The 19,905-nt window shown below is 42.6% G+C and overlaps 1 protein-coding gene across 3 annotated transcripts in view; it reads left to right on the top strand.

Annotated features, from left to right (window-relative positions):
* Positions 1-19,905, top strand: part of LOC141164392 (A disintegrin and metalloproteinase with thrombospondin motifs 2-like) — an 837,082-nt gene that overhangs the window by 34,784 nt on the left and 782,393 nt on the right. For all 3 annotated transcript variants that reach the window (XM_073649565.1, XM_073649564.1, XM_073649563.1), the window contains exon 2: positions 845-1,197. In XM_073649565.1, the coding sequence (XP_073505666.1) occupies positions 845-1,197 (353 nt within the window). The remainder of the gene's footprint in view (positions 1-844; positions 1,198-19,905) is intronic.

Below are 19,905 nucleotides of genomic sequence, written 5' to 3'. Positions count from 1 at the left end.
TATCACGAAGTAGTACAATATGGTACAAAAAAAAAGTCTCAGAATCCGTGGGATCTGTTGGAGCGTTCCAGAGTTATTACCACGTAAAGTGACTGATATGTAAAATTTGGCCTGGTCATGAAGGTGAAAACAGGCTTTTGGGGTAAAAGAGTTAAAATACGCTGACTTTATCAAATGGCATGAACCACTATGATACAGGCTTAACATACACCAGATTTACCTTTTTGATATTGACAAAAATACCCCAGTGTACTGAAGAACACCAATGAAATCCATATGACGCTGCATAGCCGTTATTCTCCCATAGGAATCATGATTCTGGAAGAGAATTTCAGTCTTTTACATATGTCTTTGTAACAAGCTGGACATACTGATGTTTGTCACATCCCTCTAAAAGCGTATGGATGCTCTTCACAACTTCGAGCCATATTTCGACCATGTGCTGCTTATCACTGTATAGAAAGTCACAGGTGTTTTATAAAGTTCAGGAAAGAAGTTCTGCAAGTGTGGACGTGTTCACAAGCCAAGAAGCCTCCTTCTACAAGGAATGCACATTGAATACAGTGTGATACGTTTCAATGGGACTGGTCAGTGCGGGGTTTCAATTTAAAAAGCTAGTTATGCAACTTCAGCTTAAGAAAGGAAAAATAAAACAGATGTTGGCAATTAATGCTGTAATATGATAAGTATGCATAAACATTACAGCAACATGAAAATGGGCTGTCACTGGACCAAGTTCCAGAAAACGTTCTCATCGTAAAACCGTCTCGTATATACTGTTTTATCTAATGAGTTCCGTGCAAATTGGCTTCCAGAATAAATAATTCCTTTTCATTTCTTTTAGATTCTCTCTTGCAGAAGATTGAAGAATACAGCCTTATAACTCCAATCAGTACAGATGCAGAAGGAAACTTTGTATCACACGCAGTGTCAAAGAAACACAAGGCGCGGTTTCCGAGAGCTATTGCGGAGGAATCTGCCGCGCATCAAATTTATTATAATGTTACTATTTTTGGCACTGAATTTCATCTAAGGTTAAAAGTGAACTCGAAACTTATTGCACCTGGAGCAACAGTGGAATGGGAGGAAGATTCCAATGTGACTGAAATAGAACCACTACACAGAGATTGCTTATATATTGGGGACATTATGGACCTACCTAATGCTTCAGTGGCTATCAGCAACTGCGATGGACTGGTAAGCTGATATGTGCATCACTAATGAAGGCATGGCGTTATTTTCATTGTTCAAATGTTCTTCCAAAAGTAGAGATTCACCAAATCTGTATTTTATGTCATCTTCTTAAAGTACTAGTAAAATGTGATATGGTATATGTGCACGTGAACACCGAGGGACTTCATACAGCTGAACATGTCACATTTTTCTAAAGATTCCTTATAAGTCAGACAGAAAAAAAAAACTCCTATATAAAATCAATCCTACAGTTTGCATGAGACATAACAAAAAGGATAGACTACTTTCCTAAATGAAAGTAAAAATATTAATATTTTCCAGTCTTTGAAAACTTAATATTCTATTGTTAAGACTGTTATTTCTTTATCAGACTTCCTTGGTGGCATTGAGATCTAGCATGCCTGTGCTAGGGTGTTGGACTGTAAGTGAGCTCAAAAATACAAAACAAATAAACTTTAAAAATCCTTCTTTACTCCTTCACGACCTTTGATGTACCTATACATCATAGTCAGGTAGGGGTTCCCGCCCTTTGATGTATAGGTACGTTATGGCAATCGTGTGGAGCACAGGAGCTGTGCCCACGCATTCGCTGCCAGGAACTCTGCTTACGTGATTGCCAAGCTCTGGCTGTCACAGCCATGAGGGGTGCCCGCAATATCGATCGTAGCATTTGGGAAGCTAGGAGGGGGGAGGGAGTTCCCTCTCCCTTCCGATCGGCGCCCCCAGCAGCAATCATCATAAGGGCCCGATCTTTATCATGATGACCTACGGGTCTGCCAGCTACAGTAGCCTGTTTAGGCCATGCCAGGAGCATGTATATGTGTATATATATATTATAAATCACTAAATAAATTAAGGCTCGGCTCACATTTATCCTGTGCTCTACGCTGAGCACTTACACCAGGGTTTCCGTGTTAGTCTCTGAAATGCGTGATTCAGATGGAACCCCCAGTAGAAGATTCCCTATCATGAAGTAGATAGAGACACTGTAGATGCTGTCTGGCCTATGATCCGGCGGTGTCTGGCTTTTCAAGCATGCATAAAAGCGTGGTCGACCACAGATTTGTGCACCTCTGAAAAGAAGCCCACTGCTCAACAGAGTCCAGACTGAGTCCATAGTAAATCTGCTGCCTCCACCATTATAGTGAATGGATCCCTCAGGGGTTTCATCTGGATCATGTCATCCAGATATATAGATGGAAACCCTGATGCACAGTAAATGCTTAGCGTAGAGTGCAGGACAAATGTTATCCCAAACGTTATGTAAAATTTTCCCAATAAAAGCTTCAACTCAATCCACAAAAAAAGCAAGTACCCACTCAGGTCTGTCATCTGTTAACGGAAATGTAGGGGGCTTCCACGTTACTGGTAACCCAAAAGCTCTGGAGAAGTGCTATGGCTCCTCGCTCCCCAAAAGAAATATGTTGTCCCCAAACTATTCTACAATAACTTGTCTGAGAGACAAATAGGGCTCTTTCCCTCCCGAGTATCAACGTATGGCTAAGCTGTACTGTACAGCCACATATGGGGTATTGCCATGTTCAGCAAAAATTGTACTGCCCAATGGTATAAAATTCTGTGACACACGTTGTGTCAATATGATCACTGCACTCCTAGATGAATTCATTGAAAGGTGTAGTTTGCAAGATGGGGTCACTTATCTTATGGGGGGGGGTCTGCTGTTCTGGCACCTCAGTGGGTCATGGCACCTGCGAACCATAACCGCAAAATCTGCACTACAATATGGCGCTCCTTCCCGTCTAAGCTTTCCACTGTGCCTGAAAAGTATTTACCGATTACATGTAGGGTATTGGAGAAATTACACAACAAACTGAAGTCCAATTTTTTCCTATTAGCCCTTATAAAAATTAAAAACTTGGGGCTAAAACATCATTTTAGTATTAAAAATGTAATTATTCTTTCTTCACCGCCCAATGTTATAAAATTCTGGGGCACATGTGGTGTCAATATGATCACTGCACCCCTAGATGAATTCATTGAGGTGTAGTTTGTAAAATGATGTCACTTATGGGGGGTTTCTTTTGTTCTGACACCTCAGGGGCTCTGCCAGTGTGACATGGAACCTGCAAACCATTTCAGCAAAATCTGAACTCCAATATGGCGCTCCTTCCCTTCTGAGCTTTGCACTGTGCCTCAAAAGTAGTTTTTGACCACATATGTGGTATTGGCGTACTCAGGAGAAATTGCACAACATATTGTACAGTCCATTTTCTCTTATTACCCCTTTTGAAAATTAAAAACTTGGAGCGCAAGCAACTTTTTAGTGGAAAAATTGTAGTTTTCAATTGACTCAACACAAAATTATACAATTCTGTGAATCACCTGATGGTTCGAAATGCTCACTACAACCCTAGATGAATTCATCAAGAGATGTGTTTTTCAAAATGGGGGGGGTTTCTGCTGTTTTTGCATGTCCAGGGGCTCTTGAAATGTGACATGGCATCCGCGATGTTTTCCAGTCAAAATGGCTCCAGAATTCTGTTGGCGCTCCTTCCTTTCCAAGCCCTGCTGTGCGCCTCAAACAGTAGTTTTCCACCACATATTAGGTATCAGGAGAAACTGCACAACAAATTGTATGGTCCATTTTCTTTTGAAAATGCAAACTTTGGGGCTACAGCAATTGTTTTGTTGGAGAAAGTAAAATGTTCCTTCCACATTGCTTTAATTGAAGCCACTAAAGGGTTAATAAGCAGCTTGAATTTAGTTTTGACTACTTTGAGGGGTGTAGTTTTTTTTTTTTATTACTTTTTGTGTATTTTTGTTACATAGGCCCCTCAGAGTCACTTCCAGGGGTGTTGTGGTCCATAGAAAAATTTGGTTTTGTAAATTTTGTTGGAAAAATTTGAAATTGCTGATAAACTTTTAACCCTTCAAACTTGCTAACGAAAAATGGTGCTGTTATAAAGTAGACATGTGGTAAATGTTGGTTATTAACTATTTTATGTGGTATAACTGTCTGGTTTAAGGGCTGAAAAATTAAAAGTTTGAAAATTTAAAAAAAAAAAAAAAAAAAAAAATTGTCATGTATTCAATATTTTCATAAATAAGGGCAAATTATTATATTAACCGAAACTTACTACGAACATAAAATATAGCATGTCACGAAAAAACAGTCTCTGAATCAATAGGATATGTTAAAGCGTGAATTTATAACGTCACAAAGTGACACTGGTCAAAATGTAAAAAATTGGCCTGGTCATTAAAGTGAAAACAGGCTCGGTGTGTAGGGGTTAAAAAGGTGTGTTTGCTTTTTTTTTTTTTCATTGGTGTTCCCCCCCCCCCACATTATACTGGTACTGATCTGTGCTGTTCATGGACTCTACACAGGCTTACCTTCCATTCTCACATTCATCGTACACATCCATGTCCTGTCAGTTTTTTAAATGGACAGCACGCTGACCCAATTGGTTCACACACACATCCGTTTTAAAATTTGATCCATGTGTCTAATTCGTGATACTCCAAGCATATCCTATTTTCATCTGTTCTGCAGCTGAGACTCTGCCATCAAAGTCTCCATATAACAGCATTTGATAAAGGTGAAGGCAAGATGGTATATTAACGTGTTTCAGGGTCACAGTGACCCCTTCACCAGGTTATTAGGTGTAATATCATGGTGAAGGGTTTGCAAAAACTTTAAAAAAGAATCTCACCGTACTAAATCATTGCATGCCTGTTTCCATTGTGATGAGTGCCATATGTAAAGCTGCTGACCCGCAGAAAAATCCACCAAAAAGTGTAAAGTAGGAAAGGCACCTCCAGATAAAATCTTCAAGCTTTATTATATTGTCAGAAAGTTAAAAGTTCCACATGTTAGTGATAAAAAAACACTGTAACGAGTTTCTGGCTCCCTTAGTCATAGAGTATGGTACTCTATGCCTTTCCCACTTTACATTTTTTGGTGGTGAAGGAGTTGGTGGAGCCCTGAAACACCTTGATATACCTATTGAAATAAGCTTTAAGTGAGAACACCTCACCTGCCTCACCTACTGTTCTGCTTGTTTGGACCATTCGAATCCCAGCAGAAAGTTGCCAGCAGCCGCTCCATGAATTTACAGACAAGACTTTTATAGGTTTGGTTTTCTGTGCATATCATGATCAGGTGAACAGGGACACAAAGTGGGGCCTGCAATACCTGGGTTCTTTTTCTCACCTACAACCATGCAGCTTATTGCCCTATGAAGTGTTCTACTTTATTTTTTTAAATTTTTTTTTAAATTTTACTTCTCCATTAAAGTCTTTGTGGATAATTTTTAAACACAGATGAAAACCAGAACACATCCATAGTCACGCCGACAACTAGCACAGGCAGTAATTGCCGCCCTACTCACTGCGGTCACCACTCTGATCCTCCCATTTGTTTTGTTGAGCCGCCTCTTGCAGCATTTCTAGTTCTGCTGCGTTCTACTGCTGCTGGTGAGTCTCCACCTGGCCATAGGGAGGTGCGGCCAAACTTTCACTTAATCGCTTGTGTCCTGCTGAGGTTAGTTTCCCCAGCCTATCCCTAGGCTGCAGGGGATTTATTGTGCCGCTCCTCCCACCACTCCTTGCCTGAACATGGGTTCCTTGTTACTTGTCTCTAGATCCTGTTGGTGCATGTTCGTTTCTCCTACTAATGACCCGGCTCATTTACAGTGTTTCCTAATCCCTTCGCTCCTGACCTCGGCTACGTATATTGAACCTGTACTGCCTGCCCTGATCTCGGATTGTCTGACCACGTCTTCGTCCACCTGTACCTTGTACCTCTGCCTCTGACCCTCCAGTCAACTTCTGCACAGAGTAGTACCTGGTGACTACCTGCGGCCAAACCTATCCTCACCACCAGAGGTTTTAGTGAGTACAAGGTAGTCACTTGGTTGCGCCCCTTCAAGGTAAGCTTGGCCAGTGGCGCTTTTTTGCTTCAGAGTTTCATCCAATTTTAACTGATCCATTAGTTAGAGCCAGTAGACAAAAAAGGTTTAGGCTGTTTGTTCTTCAGCTTTTAAAAATGGATTATGGAAAAAATGGATGCAGCACAGGTGGCAATACGGATGACACTTGAAAGAAAATGGTCCTAGACACAGATATGTGAATGTAGCATAAAGGTGTGGTCAGAAATAAAAATTAATTTCCATAATAAATCCCTATTTAATGCTATAATCTAAACTATTTTCTAATATGCTTGAATTAAAAATTCCCTATTCTTCCCGAACTACACTTTCTAACTGCTTTTTCCCTTTTATTTTCCCTACTTCCTTTTTAATGACTCTTCGTTTGAGTATCCAAGAATGCACTGGGATTCTCAAACAAAGCGTTGACAAGGGGGAGAGTCTGCGGTTACTGACGCAGTTTCTGCTCCATCCCTAAAACAGTGTCAACAGTGACCTTCATTTCAGGCGCTGGGCTAGTCCCTGTATGATGTGTACTGTGAGATGTGCACAATGTCATTAGATAAGCATCAGCAGTAACGAGTCAGCAAGAGCGCACTATCAGTGCGCTTTGTCAAAATAGCCGGCATGCAAAGACCAGTGCCACCTTTGCAAGTGCTGATCTAAGCCAGCAAGAGCTTGCTGTCATTTTGCACATTGCACAGTGCACATCATGCAGGGACTGACCCCAGTACCTGAAGTGAACATCACTAATGACGCTTCGTTTTAGGGAGGAGGCAGTGACCAGCATGCTCTGGTATTCTCAAACCAAGCATCATCTAAAAGGAAGTAGGCAAAAAAAGAAAAGCCGTTAGAGTAGTTACGGAAGGATAGGATTTTTTAATTCAAGTATATTAGAAAACAGTTTTGATTATGACATTAAATAGAAAATAATTTTCAACCTAAATCCCTATTTTGGACTACACCTTTTAAGGCTCTCCTTCCCATTTGACAATACAATGAGTCGATACTTTCTCTGCAGACAGGTAATATGTGATCTAAAGGGGTAAAAATGCCTTTCAAATAGAGCAGTGAGTTGCATTCTGTATTGCAGTTAAGGACAATGAAAGCAGAGCCTTTCACCAAATTTTTAATGTTGAACTGGACACAAGATGTAATAGTGGAGAATAAAACTTTTTTTTTTCACCTCTCTATTTTAGGTGCCGGCAGTGTCGGCAATGGCTCGGGGATTGTGTGACACTATGTCACGCAGTCCCTGCAACTAATCAGCATCAGCTTCACTCTCCTCTCCTTCTGACTGTACCATCGGCGTCTCTACCCCCTGCCAGGCAGAGACGCCGTCCCCCCCCCCCCCCTACTGCCGCGGTCCTGCTCCGGCGTCTTCCAGCCTCCCTGCTGCTGCTGCTGGTGCACGCAGCTTCCCTGGCACTGTGCTTAGGGCGCGCGCTCCCTCCCTGTTAAAGGGGCCGCGCTTTCCGTCCTAAAAAGTCCCCGACCAATGGCCGGAGGACTTTCTCTATAAAAGGCACCTCCTCCAATATGGAGGTGCCCGTGCAAGGTTGTTGCTCTGTTATACATACTTTGCTTCAGCCCTCAGGTCCTCTGCAAGTCAGTCCTGTCCGCCAGTCTGTTCTTCAGTCCAGTCTGACTACTTTCCAGCCCAACAGTCTGCCTACAGTCCAGTCCGCAAGTCTGTCTATGGGCTCTGCCCTCCTGCTTACCTGGAAGCACCTGCCTTTCACCTGCTGTGCCTGTCCGCCTGATTACCTGGAAGCACCGGCCTGTTACCGGCCGTGCCCGCTTGCCTGCTTACCTGGAAGCACCTGCCTTTATCTGCCGTGCCCGCTTACCTGGAAGCACCTGCCTGTTACCTGTTGTGCCCGCTAGTTTGCCTACCCGGAGCACCTGTCTGGCTATCAGCCGAATCAGCCTGCCTGACTACCTGGACCACCCGTCAGCCTGCCTGCCGTGCTCTTCCGCTGTACCGGTCAGTCCCTGCCTTCTGACCCGTGGGAGTCACCTGCTCTCATACAAGGTCGGTCCCAGAGTGGCACCTGGTCCCTCTGCTCGGTCCCTCCCTGGTTCACGGAGTCGACTGAGCCGCCGTGCGACCTTGGTCAGGCTGAGTAGGTACTTAGTCACGCCCCTCTGGTCCCTCCTTGCACTGCAGCACAGAGGTTCCACCACCCGGATCCGTAACACTGACAAATAACATACACTCTCTTTCTGCGGTTAACTTCCTAACAAAGCTCCATTATTCAAACCTGACTTTGTGGTAATAACTCTAGAATGCTAGGAAGTTAGAAAGGATAAGGCTGTGTTCATATGTAACGTGAATGTGGAGTTTTTTTTTCTGCTGTGTTGTATCTGCACGTCTGCATTTCATCTGTGTTTTTGTTGCTTTTTGAAGCAATGTTTTTACATATTTTTTTTAGTACAAAAAGTTTGATTGGGGTATTCTAATCCTAATTGGAGTAAGGGTTTGGGAATTACAGCTCTTTAATATGTAGCTGCCTCTTTTTAAAGGGACTGAAAGTAATTGGACAATTATTTCAAAAGTTCGTAATTGGGCTCCACTGGGCTTTTCCCTTGTTAATCCATTATCAGTTAAGCAGGTAAAAGGTGTGGAACTGATTCCAGGTGTGGCAATTGCATTTGGAAGCTATTCCTGTGAAGCCACAACATGCAGTCAAACGAGTTCTCAATGGAAAAGAAACAGACCATAATTAGGCTGAAAAAAAGAAGAAATCCATCAGACAGCAGGAATGTTAGGAATGGCCAAACCAACAGTTTGGTATATTCTCAAAAAAGGTACATTGGTGATCTTGGGATCTCAAAAAGGCCTGGACATCCACGGAAGACAACAGTGGTGGATGATCGCAGCATTCTATCCATGGAGAAAGAAAAACCCCTTCACAATATCAACCCAAGTGAAGAACACTCTGTAGGAAGTGGGTGTTTCACTATTTAAGTCTACCATAAAGACAAGTCTTAATGAGAGCAAATACAGTGGGTTCACCATAAGTGCAAAACATTAAGGAGCCTTAAAAATAAAAAGGGTAGATTACACTTTGCCAAAAAACATCTAAAGAAGCCAGGCCAGTTCTGAAAAAGCATTCTTTGGACGAAGATCAACCTGAACCAGAATAATGGGAAGAAGAAAGCATGGAGAAGGCTTGGAACGGCTCATGATTCAAAGCACACCGTGTACTCTGTAAAACATGGTGGAGGCAGTGTGATGGCAAAGGCATGCATGACTTCCAATGGCTCTTGGTCACTAGTGTTTATTGATGATGTGACTGGAGACCGAAGCAGTTGGATGAATTCTGAAGTGTACAGGGCTATACTTTATGCTCAGATTCAACCAATGTGCAGCACCGTGGCTCAGTGGTTAGCACTGCAGCTTTTCAGCGCTGGGGTCCTGGGTTCAAATCCCACCAAGGACAACATCTGCAAGGAGTTTGTATGTTCTCCCTGTGTTTGCGTGGGTTATTGATAGGGGATTTAGATTGAGACCCAATGGAGACAGTGCTGATAATGTTGTAAATTGTCTGTAAATCGTCTGAATTGTAAAGCGCTGTGGAATATGTTTGGTACCATATAAATTTAAAAAAAAAAAATGCAGCAGGGTTGATTGAATGGCGCTTCACAGTACAAATGAACAAAGACCCAAAACATACTGTGACAGCAACCCAGGAGCTTTTAAGGCAAATATTTTGCAGTGGCCGAGTCTATCGCCAGATCTCAACGCTATCGAGCATGCTTTTCACATGATTAAGACAAAACTTAAAGCAGAAAGACCCACAAACAAGCAGCAACTACAGTAAAAGCCTTGGAAAGCATCACAAAGGAGGAAACCAAGTGTTTGGTGATGTTCATGGCTTCCAGACTTCAGGTAGTCATTGCCTGCAAAGGATTCTCTACAAAGTATTAAAAATGAACATTTTATTTCTGATAGTTAATCTGTCCAATTAATTTTGAGCCCCTGAAATGAGGAGGTTTTTGTAGAAAAATGGCTGCAATTCCTAAATGTTTCACGGGAAATTGATGTTCAACCCCTTTAACTCCTTCACGACATGTGCCATGCATGTAATGTACAAGTTGGTAGTGGATGTATGGAGCAGACTCACCGGGTGAGCTTGCCCCATACCTAGCAGGTAATGGCTGTGTGTTACAGCCAGGACCTGCCTCCATCAATTGCCGGTCACCAGACTTAAAATTAATGTTTACAGACTCTCCATACCCAAAAGACTTGCAGTGAAAGGTTGTCCAACGAAGTAGAAAACAAAAAAAAAATTGGGCCAGCTCACCTTTTAGTATTAAATGAATGTACAGGTGCATAAATACACTATGTGGCCCATATACAAACATGCATGATGCGTCAGCACACTGCCATTAGTGAATACATGAACTCCAGTATTGTTGTACACGTTACCTTAATATTTTAATGTTCACAGAAATGTTGGCGTTCATAACATAGCACTAGGGCTTCTTCATTATTATTTATATTTATAAATCTATTACTACTTGTAGCCTATTCCAGAATGGTGACTATAAGCCTGCTCTCCTCTACACTGGTGAATGAGTGGCAAACCGATACAAGACACACTAAAATACTTTTCCTTCTATATACTGTAGTATCGCCGTAGGCGTCCATTCATCAAACACAGGCTGCAAGTGTGAACTTTCAGCCTCCGTCTAGCTGGCATGTGTTTGTGTAACTATATAGGAAAGCGCAGCAAGCAGCACTTTCCTATACAGGAGAGACTCTGCAAAGAAATTTGTACCATTCGATATATGTCTCTTTAGAGTGTGTCCAGTCTCTATGGTAGACGGATGCTTCGGGATTCATCCTGACAGTGCACACTGATAGGCGTGTACCTCCCGAGTGTATGCACCCGACAGTGTCTATAAGTGCAGTGTGGACCCAGTCTTAATTGGAGCAGTTTCATCTGGCTCACCTCATGCACGTCACTGACAGCGTGGGAAAATTCTCCTGCGCTTGCGGTGAGCGTGAGAGAATTCTTCTGCGCTCACGGCAAGCGCAGGAGAATTTTCCCACGCTGTCAGTGACGTGCATGAGGTGAGCTGAGTTCATTGGACATGAACTCTGCTCATCTGGATGCCGTCACAGCCAGACACTGAGGAGCGCAAGCATGCCTGCGCTTCTCAGTGTCTGTGGCATGGCAAGCTGGATGGCAGCTTTCGGCTGCGATCCAGCCTGTCATCTCGATATAGCAGAGCTGGAGCCGTCCTGGGAACCATGGAACGGTAAGGATGAGGTTGGTTTATTATTTTACTTTTATTGCAGAAGACATTGGCTACAGCTGGAATGGGCGTGATGGTAAGTACGGTTTAATTTAGAACATTAAAGAATTGTGTGTTTATTTCAATTAAAGGACTTTATTCTGGGTGTTTGTGTTTTTTTTAACTTTGACTATGGGGTTAGTAATGGGGGTGTCTTATAGACACCTCTCCATTACTAACCTGGGCTTGATGTCAGCAGGCATTATAAGCTGGCATCAACCCCAACCCTATTACCCCACTGCCACTGCGACAGGGCAGTGGGAAGAGCGAGGCTAAGTGCCAGAATTGGCGCATCCTATGGATGCGCCATTTCTGGGGCGGCTGACTGCTGGTGTTTCTAGCCTGGGAGGGGGCCAATATTCATGGCACCCTTCCTGGGCTATTAATATCAGCCCCCAGCTGTCTGCCTAGCCTTTGCTAGCTATTAAAATAGGGGGGACCCCACATCATTTGTTTTTTGGGGGGGTCCCCCATTTTAATAGCTAGTAAAGGCTAGGTATTCAGCCGGGGGCTGATATTGGTAGCCTGGGAAGCTCCATGGGTATTACCCCCTTCCCAGGCTTCAAACATCTGCCCCAGCCGTCTGCTTAACCTCAGCTAGAGACTAAAATTACAGGGAACCCCACGCTAATTTTATTTTTAATAAACCTTTATTTTAACACTAAATGACAAGTACAGTAATCAACACTATCACTGTACTTATTATATATGTGACTGACATGTTTCTATCTAATCTATGTGTGATGCTCTATTCTTTCTGTTCTAAATTGTCGGGTACCAGTGTATTTCGCTGCTGAATTGCCGGCTTTTCATGTTTCACTGTAAGCACTGTTCCCATCGATTTGGGCAACCACTGTAATGCCACAACCACCATGGCTGTGACATTACAGTGAGTGGCAGACAATCCCTGCATGATGTGAAAAAATCCAGTTACGCTTTTGGTGCACGAACAGTTATCGAACATAACCTCGAACAGCCGAATTTTTTGCAAATCGTTCGCGTTCGTCGAACGACTCGAACACCGCCCAAAACAGCTCGAATTTGAGATTGGCGAACAGTTCTAGTCGAACACCGCTCATCTCTAGTATTAAGCCCTAAAATGGCATATTTGCCATTTTAATTCTGCAACATCCATTACATCCATGGAAAATGCCAGTGGGGTCAAAATAGTCTCTACACCCACAGATGATTTCTCTGAGTGTAATTTGCAAAATAGTTACTTTTGGGGGATTTCTGCTGTTTTGGAATCTTTCATTCAGGGTACATAAATTGATGCCTGTCTTGGGGAATGTTTATATAAATGATCCTGTTCATGGACTGTGATGTGCCTAAGGTATGCTAAGGCTGGCCTTTTGCCTTAGGTCTTGTGTTTTTTTTTATTTTACTGAATTACCTGTACCATTTTAAACTAGGGGTTTCCTAAATGCGTACGTCTCTACAGCAGCTGTCAGTAGTAGAACAAGCTACTAATTTTCTTTGCTTGTCTTACATAGGAGTGCTTGGGGCACTGAAGCAGGAATGTAATGGCTCATTGTGTTGCAGTCACATCAGATCCAACATGTTTTAATTTGACTTTTATAGTGGAGTAGCTAGAATCTCAATAAACCTGAGGCGTGTCATCCTCGACACTCAGCTGTGTATAGCCTGTTGCCACAGCAGTAGGTGTGCTTTCTTCCCCCTCATGCTCAATACAAGTTGGACCTGGGTCAGCTGTGGGCATTTCCACGATGCAATTATTGAAGTGGAATATATATACTGTGTGTGTGTGTGTGTGTGTGTATATATATATATATAAAAAATCACAATACTGTTGCCTTAACAGATTTCATTACGCATACTTAAAGCAATCTGTAAAGCTTAAGTTATTCCAATTTTTATTTAATATATACAGTCATGGTTGAAAGTGTTGGCACCCTAGAAATTGTTCAAGAAAATGAAGTATTTCTCCCAGAAAATTATTGCAATCACACGTTTTGTTACACACATGTTTTGTTACACACATGTTTTGTTACACACATGTTTTGTTACACACATGTTTTGTTACACACATGTTTTGTTACACACATGTTTTGTTACACACATGTTTTGTTACACACATGTTTATTTCCTTTGTGTGTATTGGAACAACACAAAAAACAGAGGGAAAAAAAAAGGCAAATTGGAGATAATTTTGTGCAGCCCATTTTTGGGGTTTGGTGTGAAATTGTCAGCACCCTCAACTTAATATTTGGTTGTACACCCTTTGGAATTAATAACTGCAATCAGTTGCTTCCTATAACCATCAGCAAGCTTCTTACACTTCTCAACTGGAATTTTGGACCAGTCTTCTCTTGCAAACTGCTTCATGTCTCTCGTATTTGAAGGGTGCCTTCTCCCAACAGCAATTTTATCTAGATCTCTCCACAGGTATTCAATGGGATTTAGATCTGGATTTCTTGTTGGCTACTTCTGAACTTTCCAGTACTTTTTGTTTCCATCTATTTCTGGCTGCTTCTTGAAGTATGTTTGGGGTCATTGTCCTGCTGGAAATCCCATGAGCTAAGACATAAACCAAGCTTTCTGACACTGCGCAATACATTGCGACCCAAAATCCTTTGGTAATCTTCAGATTTCATGATACTTTGCACACAGTCAAGGCACCCAGTGCCAGAGGCAGCAAAACAACCCCAAAACATATTTGAACCTCCACCATATTTGATTGTAGGTAGTGTTTTTGTTCTTTGTAGGCCATATTCCCTTTTCGGTAAGCAGTAGAATGTGTTTTACCAAAATGCTCTATCTGTCCACAAGACCCTTTCCAAGGATTTTGGCTTACTCACATACATTTTGGCAGACTGTAGTCTAGCTTTTTTAGGTCTGTGTCAACAGTGCGGTCATCTTGGGTTTCCTGCCATAGCGTTTCATTTCATTCAAATGTCGATGGATAGTTTGCGCTGACACTGATATGCACCCTGAGCATGCAGGACAGCTCAAATATCTTTGGAACTTGATTGGGGCTGCTTATCCACCATCCGGACTATCCTGTTTTGCAATCTTTCATCAATTTTTCTCTGCCGTCCACGTCCAGGGATATTGGCTACAGTGCCATGTATTGTAAACTTCTTGATTATGTTGTGCCCCATGGACAAGGAAACATGAAGATCTCTGGAGATGGACTTGTAACCTTGAGATTGTTTGACATTTCTCAACAATTTTTCTTCTCATCTTTCTCTTCTCCATACTTAGTGTGACACTCACAGGCACACAATACAAAGATTGAGTCAACTTCTTCCCTCTTTGTCTGGTTTCCGGTGTGATTTTCATATTGCTCACATCTGTTAATTGCAACAGGTGAGTTTGTTTCAAACATGATGCTCGTTCAAAGTTATTTATCCACAATTTTGGAAAGGTGCCAACAATTTTGTCCGGCTCGTTTTTGGGGTTTTGTGTGACATTATGTCCAATTTGTGTTTTTTTTTTTTTTTTTTTTTTTTTTTTTTTTTTTTTTGTTCTGTGTTGTTCCATTACACACAAAGGAAATAAACATGTGTATAACAAAACATGTAATTGCAATAATTTTCTAGGAGAAATGCTTAATTTTCTGTAACCATTTCAAGGCTTCCATCAGTTTCGGCGATGACTGCGTGTGTGTTGTTACAATACTACTCACTTGGAGCGATATGAGGTATCCCAGGAACTGTTTCTATTTAAAAGTCCGGCTGGTTTATTTCCGTCCTCATAAACCATATCACAAGAAAACGTAAATACAGTCCTTGTCCAGCACAAAGTGAAACAAAGCAAAAAGTCCATACAATAGTGCTGGTTTACCCGCCTGGATTAGAATCCAGTTTCTTAGTTTTTTAGAAAAGGCCCTGAATCCAGGAGATCTGCATACCTCCATACACACAGACATTTCTACGATTATATGGGTCTCATTTTACAAAGTGAACCACACCCAGGGGAGAACAGCCCTCTCTCCCAACTCTTCAGCTGCACACAATCAACCTGCCATGGCCGATTAACCCCTTTTAGTCCTATATATACTAAAACATTATTCCTGGTTTATCTCCCATCCACTGTGTCCAAAAGCCACATTATAGTGTGTTTGTGTGTTTTATATGTGTGTGTATATATACAGTACAAACCAAAAGTTCGGACACCCGTTCTCATTTAAAGATTATTCTGTATTTTCATGACTATGAAAATTGTACATTCACACTGAAGGCATCAAAACTATGAATTAACACATGTGGAATTATATACTTAACAAAAAAGTGTGAAACAACTGAAAATATGTCTTATACTCTAGGTTCTTCAAAGTAGCCACCTTTTGCTTTGATGACTGCTTTGCACACTCTTGGCATTCTCTTGATAAGCTTCAAGAGGTAGTCACCGGAAATGGTCTTCCAACAATCTTGAAGGAGTTCCCAGAGATGCTTAGCACTTGTTGGCCCTTGTGCCTTCACTCTGCGATCCAGCTCACCCCAAACCATCTCGATTGGGTTCAGGTCTGGTGACTGTGGAGGCCAGGTCATCTGGCGTAGCACCCCATCACTCTCCTTGGTCAAATAGCCCTTACACAGCCTGGAGGTGTGTTTGGGGTCATTGTCCTGTTGGAAAATAAATGATGGTCCAACTAAACGCAAACCGGATGGAATAGCATGCCACTGCAAGATGCTGTGGCAGCCATGCTGGTTCAGTATGCCTTCAATTTTTAATAAATCCAACATTGTCACCAGCAAAGCACCCCCACACCATCACACCTCCTCCATGCTTCACGGTGGGAACCAGGCATGTAGAGTCCATCCGTTCACCTTTTCTGCGTCGCACAAAGACACGGTGGGTGGAACCAAAGATCTCAAATTTGGACTCATCAGACCAAAGCACAGATTTCCCCTGGTCTAATGTCCATTCCTTGTGTTCTTTAGCCCAAACAAGTCTCTTCTGCTTGTTGCCTGTCCTTAGCAGTGGTTTCCTAGTAGCTATTTTACCATGAAGGCCTGCTGCACAGAGTCTCCTCTTAACAGTTGTTGAAGAGATGTGTCTGCTGCTAGAACTCTGTGTGGCATTGACCTGGTCTCTAATCTGAGCTGCTGTTAACCTGCGATTTCTGAGGCTGGCGACTCGGATAAACTTATCCTCAGAAGCAGAGGTGACTCTTGGTCTTCCTTTCCTGGGGTGGTCCTCATGTGAGCCAGTTTCTTTGTAGCGCTTGATGGTTTTTGCAACTGCACTTGGGGACACTTTCAAATTTTTCCCAATTTTTGCACTGGCTGACCTTCATTTCTTAAAGTAATGATGGCCACTTGTTTTTCTTTACTTAGCTGCTTTTTTCTTGCCATAATACAAATTCTAACAGTCTATTCAGTAGGACTATCAGCTGTGTATCCACCTGACTTCTGCACAACAAAACTAATGGTTCCAACCCCATTTATAAGGCAAGAAATCCCACTTATTAAACTTGACAGGGCACACCTGTGAAGTGAAAACCATTTCCGGTGACTACCTCTTGAAGCTCATCAAGAGAATTCCAAGAGTGTGCAAAGCAGTCATCAAAGCAAAAGGTGGCTACTTTGAAGAACCTAGAATATAAGAAAAATCTTTAAATGAGAAGGTATGTCCAAACTTTTGGTCTGTACTGTACACTGCTCAAAAAAATAAAGGGAACACTCAAATAACACATCCTAGATCTGAATGAATGAAATATTCTCATTGAATACTTTGTTCTGTACAAAGTTGAATGTGCTGACAACAAAATCACACAAAAATAATCATTAGAAATCAAATTTATTAACCATTGGAGGCTTTGATTTGGAACCCCCCCCCCAAAAAAATAAATAAAATAAAGTGGAAAAACACACTACAGGCTGATCCAACCTTGATGTAATGTCCTTTAAAACAAGTCAAAATGAAGCGCAGTATTGTGTATGACCTCCCTACAACGCCTGGGCATGCTCCTGATGAGGTTGGCGGATGGTCTCCTGTGGGATCTCCTCCCAGACCTGGACTAAAGCATCCGCCAACTCCTGGACAGTCTGTGGTCCAACGTGACGTTGGTGGATGGAGCGAGACATGATGTCCCAGATGTGCTCAATCGGATTCAGGTCTGGGGAATGGGTGGGCCAGTCCATAGCTTCAATGCCTTCATCTTGCAGGAACTGCTGACGCACTCCAGCCACATGAGGTCTGGCATTGTCCTGCATTAGGAGGAACCCAGGGCCAACCGCACCAGCATATGATCTCACAAGGGGTCTGAGGATCTCATCTTGGTACGTAATGGCAGTCAGGCTACCTCTGGCGAGCACATGAAGGGCTGTGCGGCCCTCCAAAGAAATGCCACCCCACACCATTACTGACCCACTGCCATGCTGAAGGATGTTGCAGGCAGCAGATCACTTTCCACGACGTCTCCAGACTCTATCACGTCTGTCACATGTGCTCAGTGTGCATCTGCTTTCATCTGTGAAGAGCACAGGGCGCCAGTGGCGACTTTGCCAATCCTGGTGTTCTGTGGCAAATGTCAAGCGTCCTGCTCGGTCTTGGGCTGTGAGCACAACCCCCATCTGTGGACGTCAGGCCCTCATACCACCCTCATGGAGTCTATTTCTAACCGTTTGTGGAGACACATGCACATTTGTGGCCTGCTGGAGGTCCTTTTGCAGGACTCTGGCAGTGCTCCTCCTGTTCCTCCTTGCACAAAGGCGGAGGTAGCGGTTCTGCTGCTGGGTTGTTGCCCTCCTACGGCCCCCTCCACGTCTCCTGGTGTACTGGCCTGTCTCCTTGTAGCGCCTCCAGCCTCTGGACACTACGCTGACAGACACAGCAAACCTTCTTGCCACAGCTCGCATTGATGTGCCATCCTGGCTGAGCTGCACTACCTGAGCAACTTCTGTGGGTTGTAGAGTCAGTCTCATGCTATCACGAGTGTGAAAGCACAACCAACATTCAAAAGTGACCAAACCATCAGCCAGAAAGCATTGGTACTAAGATGTGGTCTGTGGTCCTCACCTGCAGAACCAGTCCTTTATTGAGGGTGTCTTGATAATTGCCAATAATTTCCATTTATTGTCTATTCCATTTGCACAACAGCATGTGAAATTGTCACTCAGTGTTGCTTTCTAAGTGGACAGTTTGATTTCACAGAAGTTTGATTTACTTGGAGTTATATTCTGTTGTTTAAGTGTTCCCTTTATTTTTTTGAGCAGTGTATATATTAGATATACGTATATAGTATAAGGAAATCGTAAATTTCTCTTTTTAATATGCACATATTTCCAATTTTGTCCACATGTGTTTTTTTACTTGTGCTGTAGTCTCTCTAAGTTAAAAATTGTATGATCCTCCTATAATCCTGTCTAATGCATCTGTAGAACAACTGGCTTCAGTAATCTGACTCTCACACGATTGCCATGTGATGCTGGCATTTAGTCACCGCTGCCATGGTATCGAACAGGTGAACAGCTGTTTCTTGAGGAGGACCTATATAGTATTTCAGTCTAAAGCAGCATCTCCTCCTCATGTCTATCAATCCTCTATCATTGTTCTCCTAGTGTCTGTGTGTGATTTCTACAAGTTAACCTCTTCACGACTGCTGGTGGTAAATAAACTCCGCTTGCTGAGCTATGTACAGCGCCAATGTTTCTTTATGGTCGGCGGTCCTGTAGAGATCGGGACCACCAGAGTTCTGCAAGCCTTGTAATTCCGATGTAGATTTCTAGCTCTGACCCGTGACCTCATTGGGACCTGAATGACTCAGGTCCCCATGATGTTTAAGCGGCAGATAGAAGATAACACAATGGATAACATCATGGGGACCTGAGCTAATCGGGTCCCGATGTAATTTAGAAATTTGTAAGAGGGAGTTGGCTCCCTCTCTCACTTCTCCAGCTCCTCCACAATGTGCTCACAGGGAGATGGGGTTATCACTGCAGCTCTAGGTCACATGATGACTGACCACCGGGTCTACCAGGTGCGATGGCCTGTTAGACCCAGCCAGAAGCAGGGTCTATCAGTTTATCTACCAGTGTAAAGCTGACACGTCTCATGCATTGCAATTTGCACTTGTTCATTGCAATGCATGAGACCAGTGATCAGAGAAATAAAAGTTGAAATCTCATCAAGGGACAATGTAAAAATATTAAACTAAAATTAAACTACGGAAAAATAAATACTAATATTAAAATGGAATAATATTTCTTATATAAAAACAAAGTAAACATTTAGTATTGCCGTGTTCATAAAAACCTGATCTATAAAGCTGTCACACTTATTAACCCCTACAGTGAACAGGTTTAAAAAAAAAAAAGTGGCTATTTGTTTTTTTCATCAAACCACCTAACAGTCAAATCAAATGTGATAAGTCATGTGTGACTAGAAATGGTATCACTGAAATCAATATCTTTTAAAGAGAAACCGCAGCACAACCGGCAGAAGGAGCTAGAGTAAGGTCAGAACCTGATTTGGCCTTCATCAGTATAATTCGACCCCTGTGAGTTTCTGGTGTATAGAGAGGGACTAAATGTCTCCTAGGATGAGG

This window comes from Phyllobates terribilis, unplaced genomic scaffold, assembly GCF_046119375.1.
Source record: "Phyllobates terribilis strain yellow unplaced genomic scaffold, ASM4611937v1 Scaffold_10__3_contigs__length_209671492, whole genome shotgun sequence".
NCBI lineage: Eukaryota > Metazoa > Chordata > Amphibia > Anura > Dendrobatidae > Phyllobates > Phyllobates terribilis.
The sequence above is the reverse complement of the archived record's forward strand: the minus strand, read 5'-3'. Positions and strand labels throughout refer to the sequence as shown.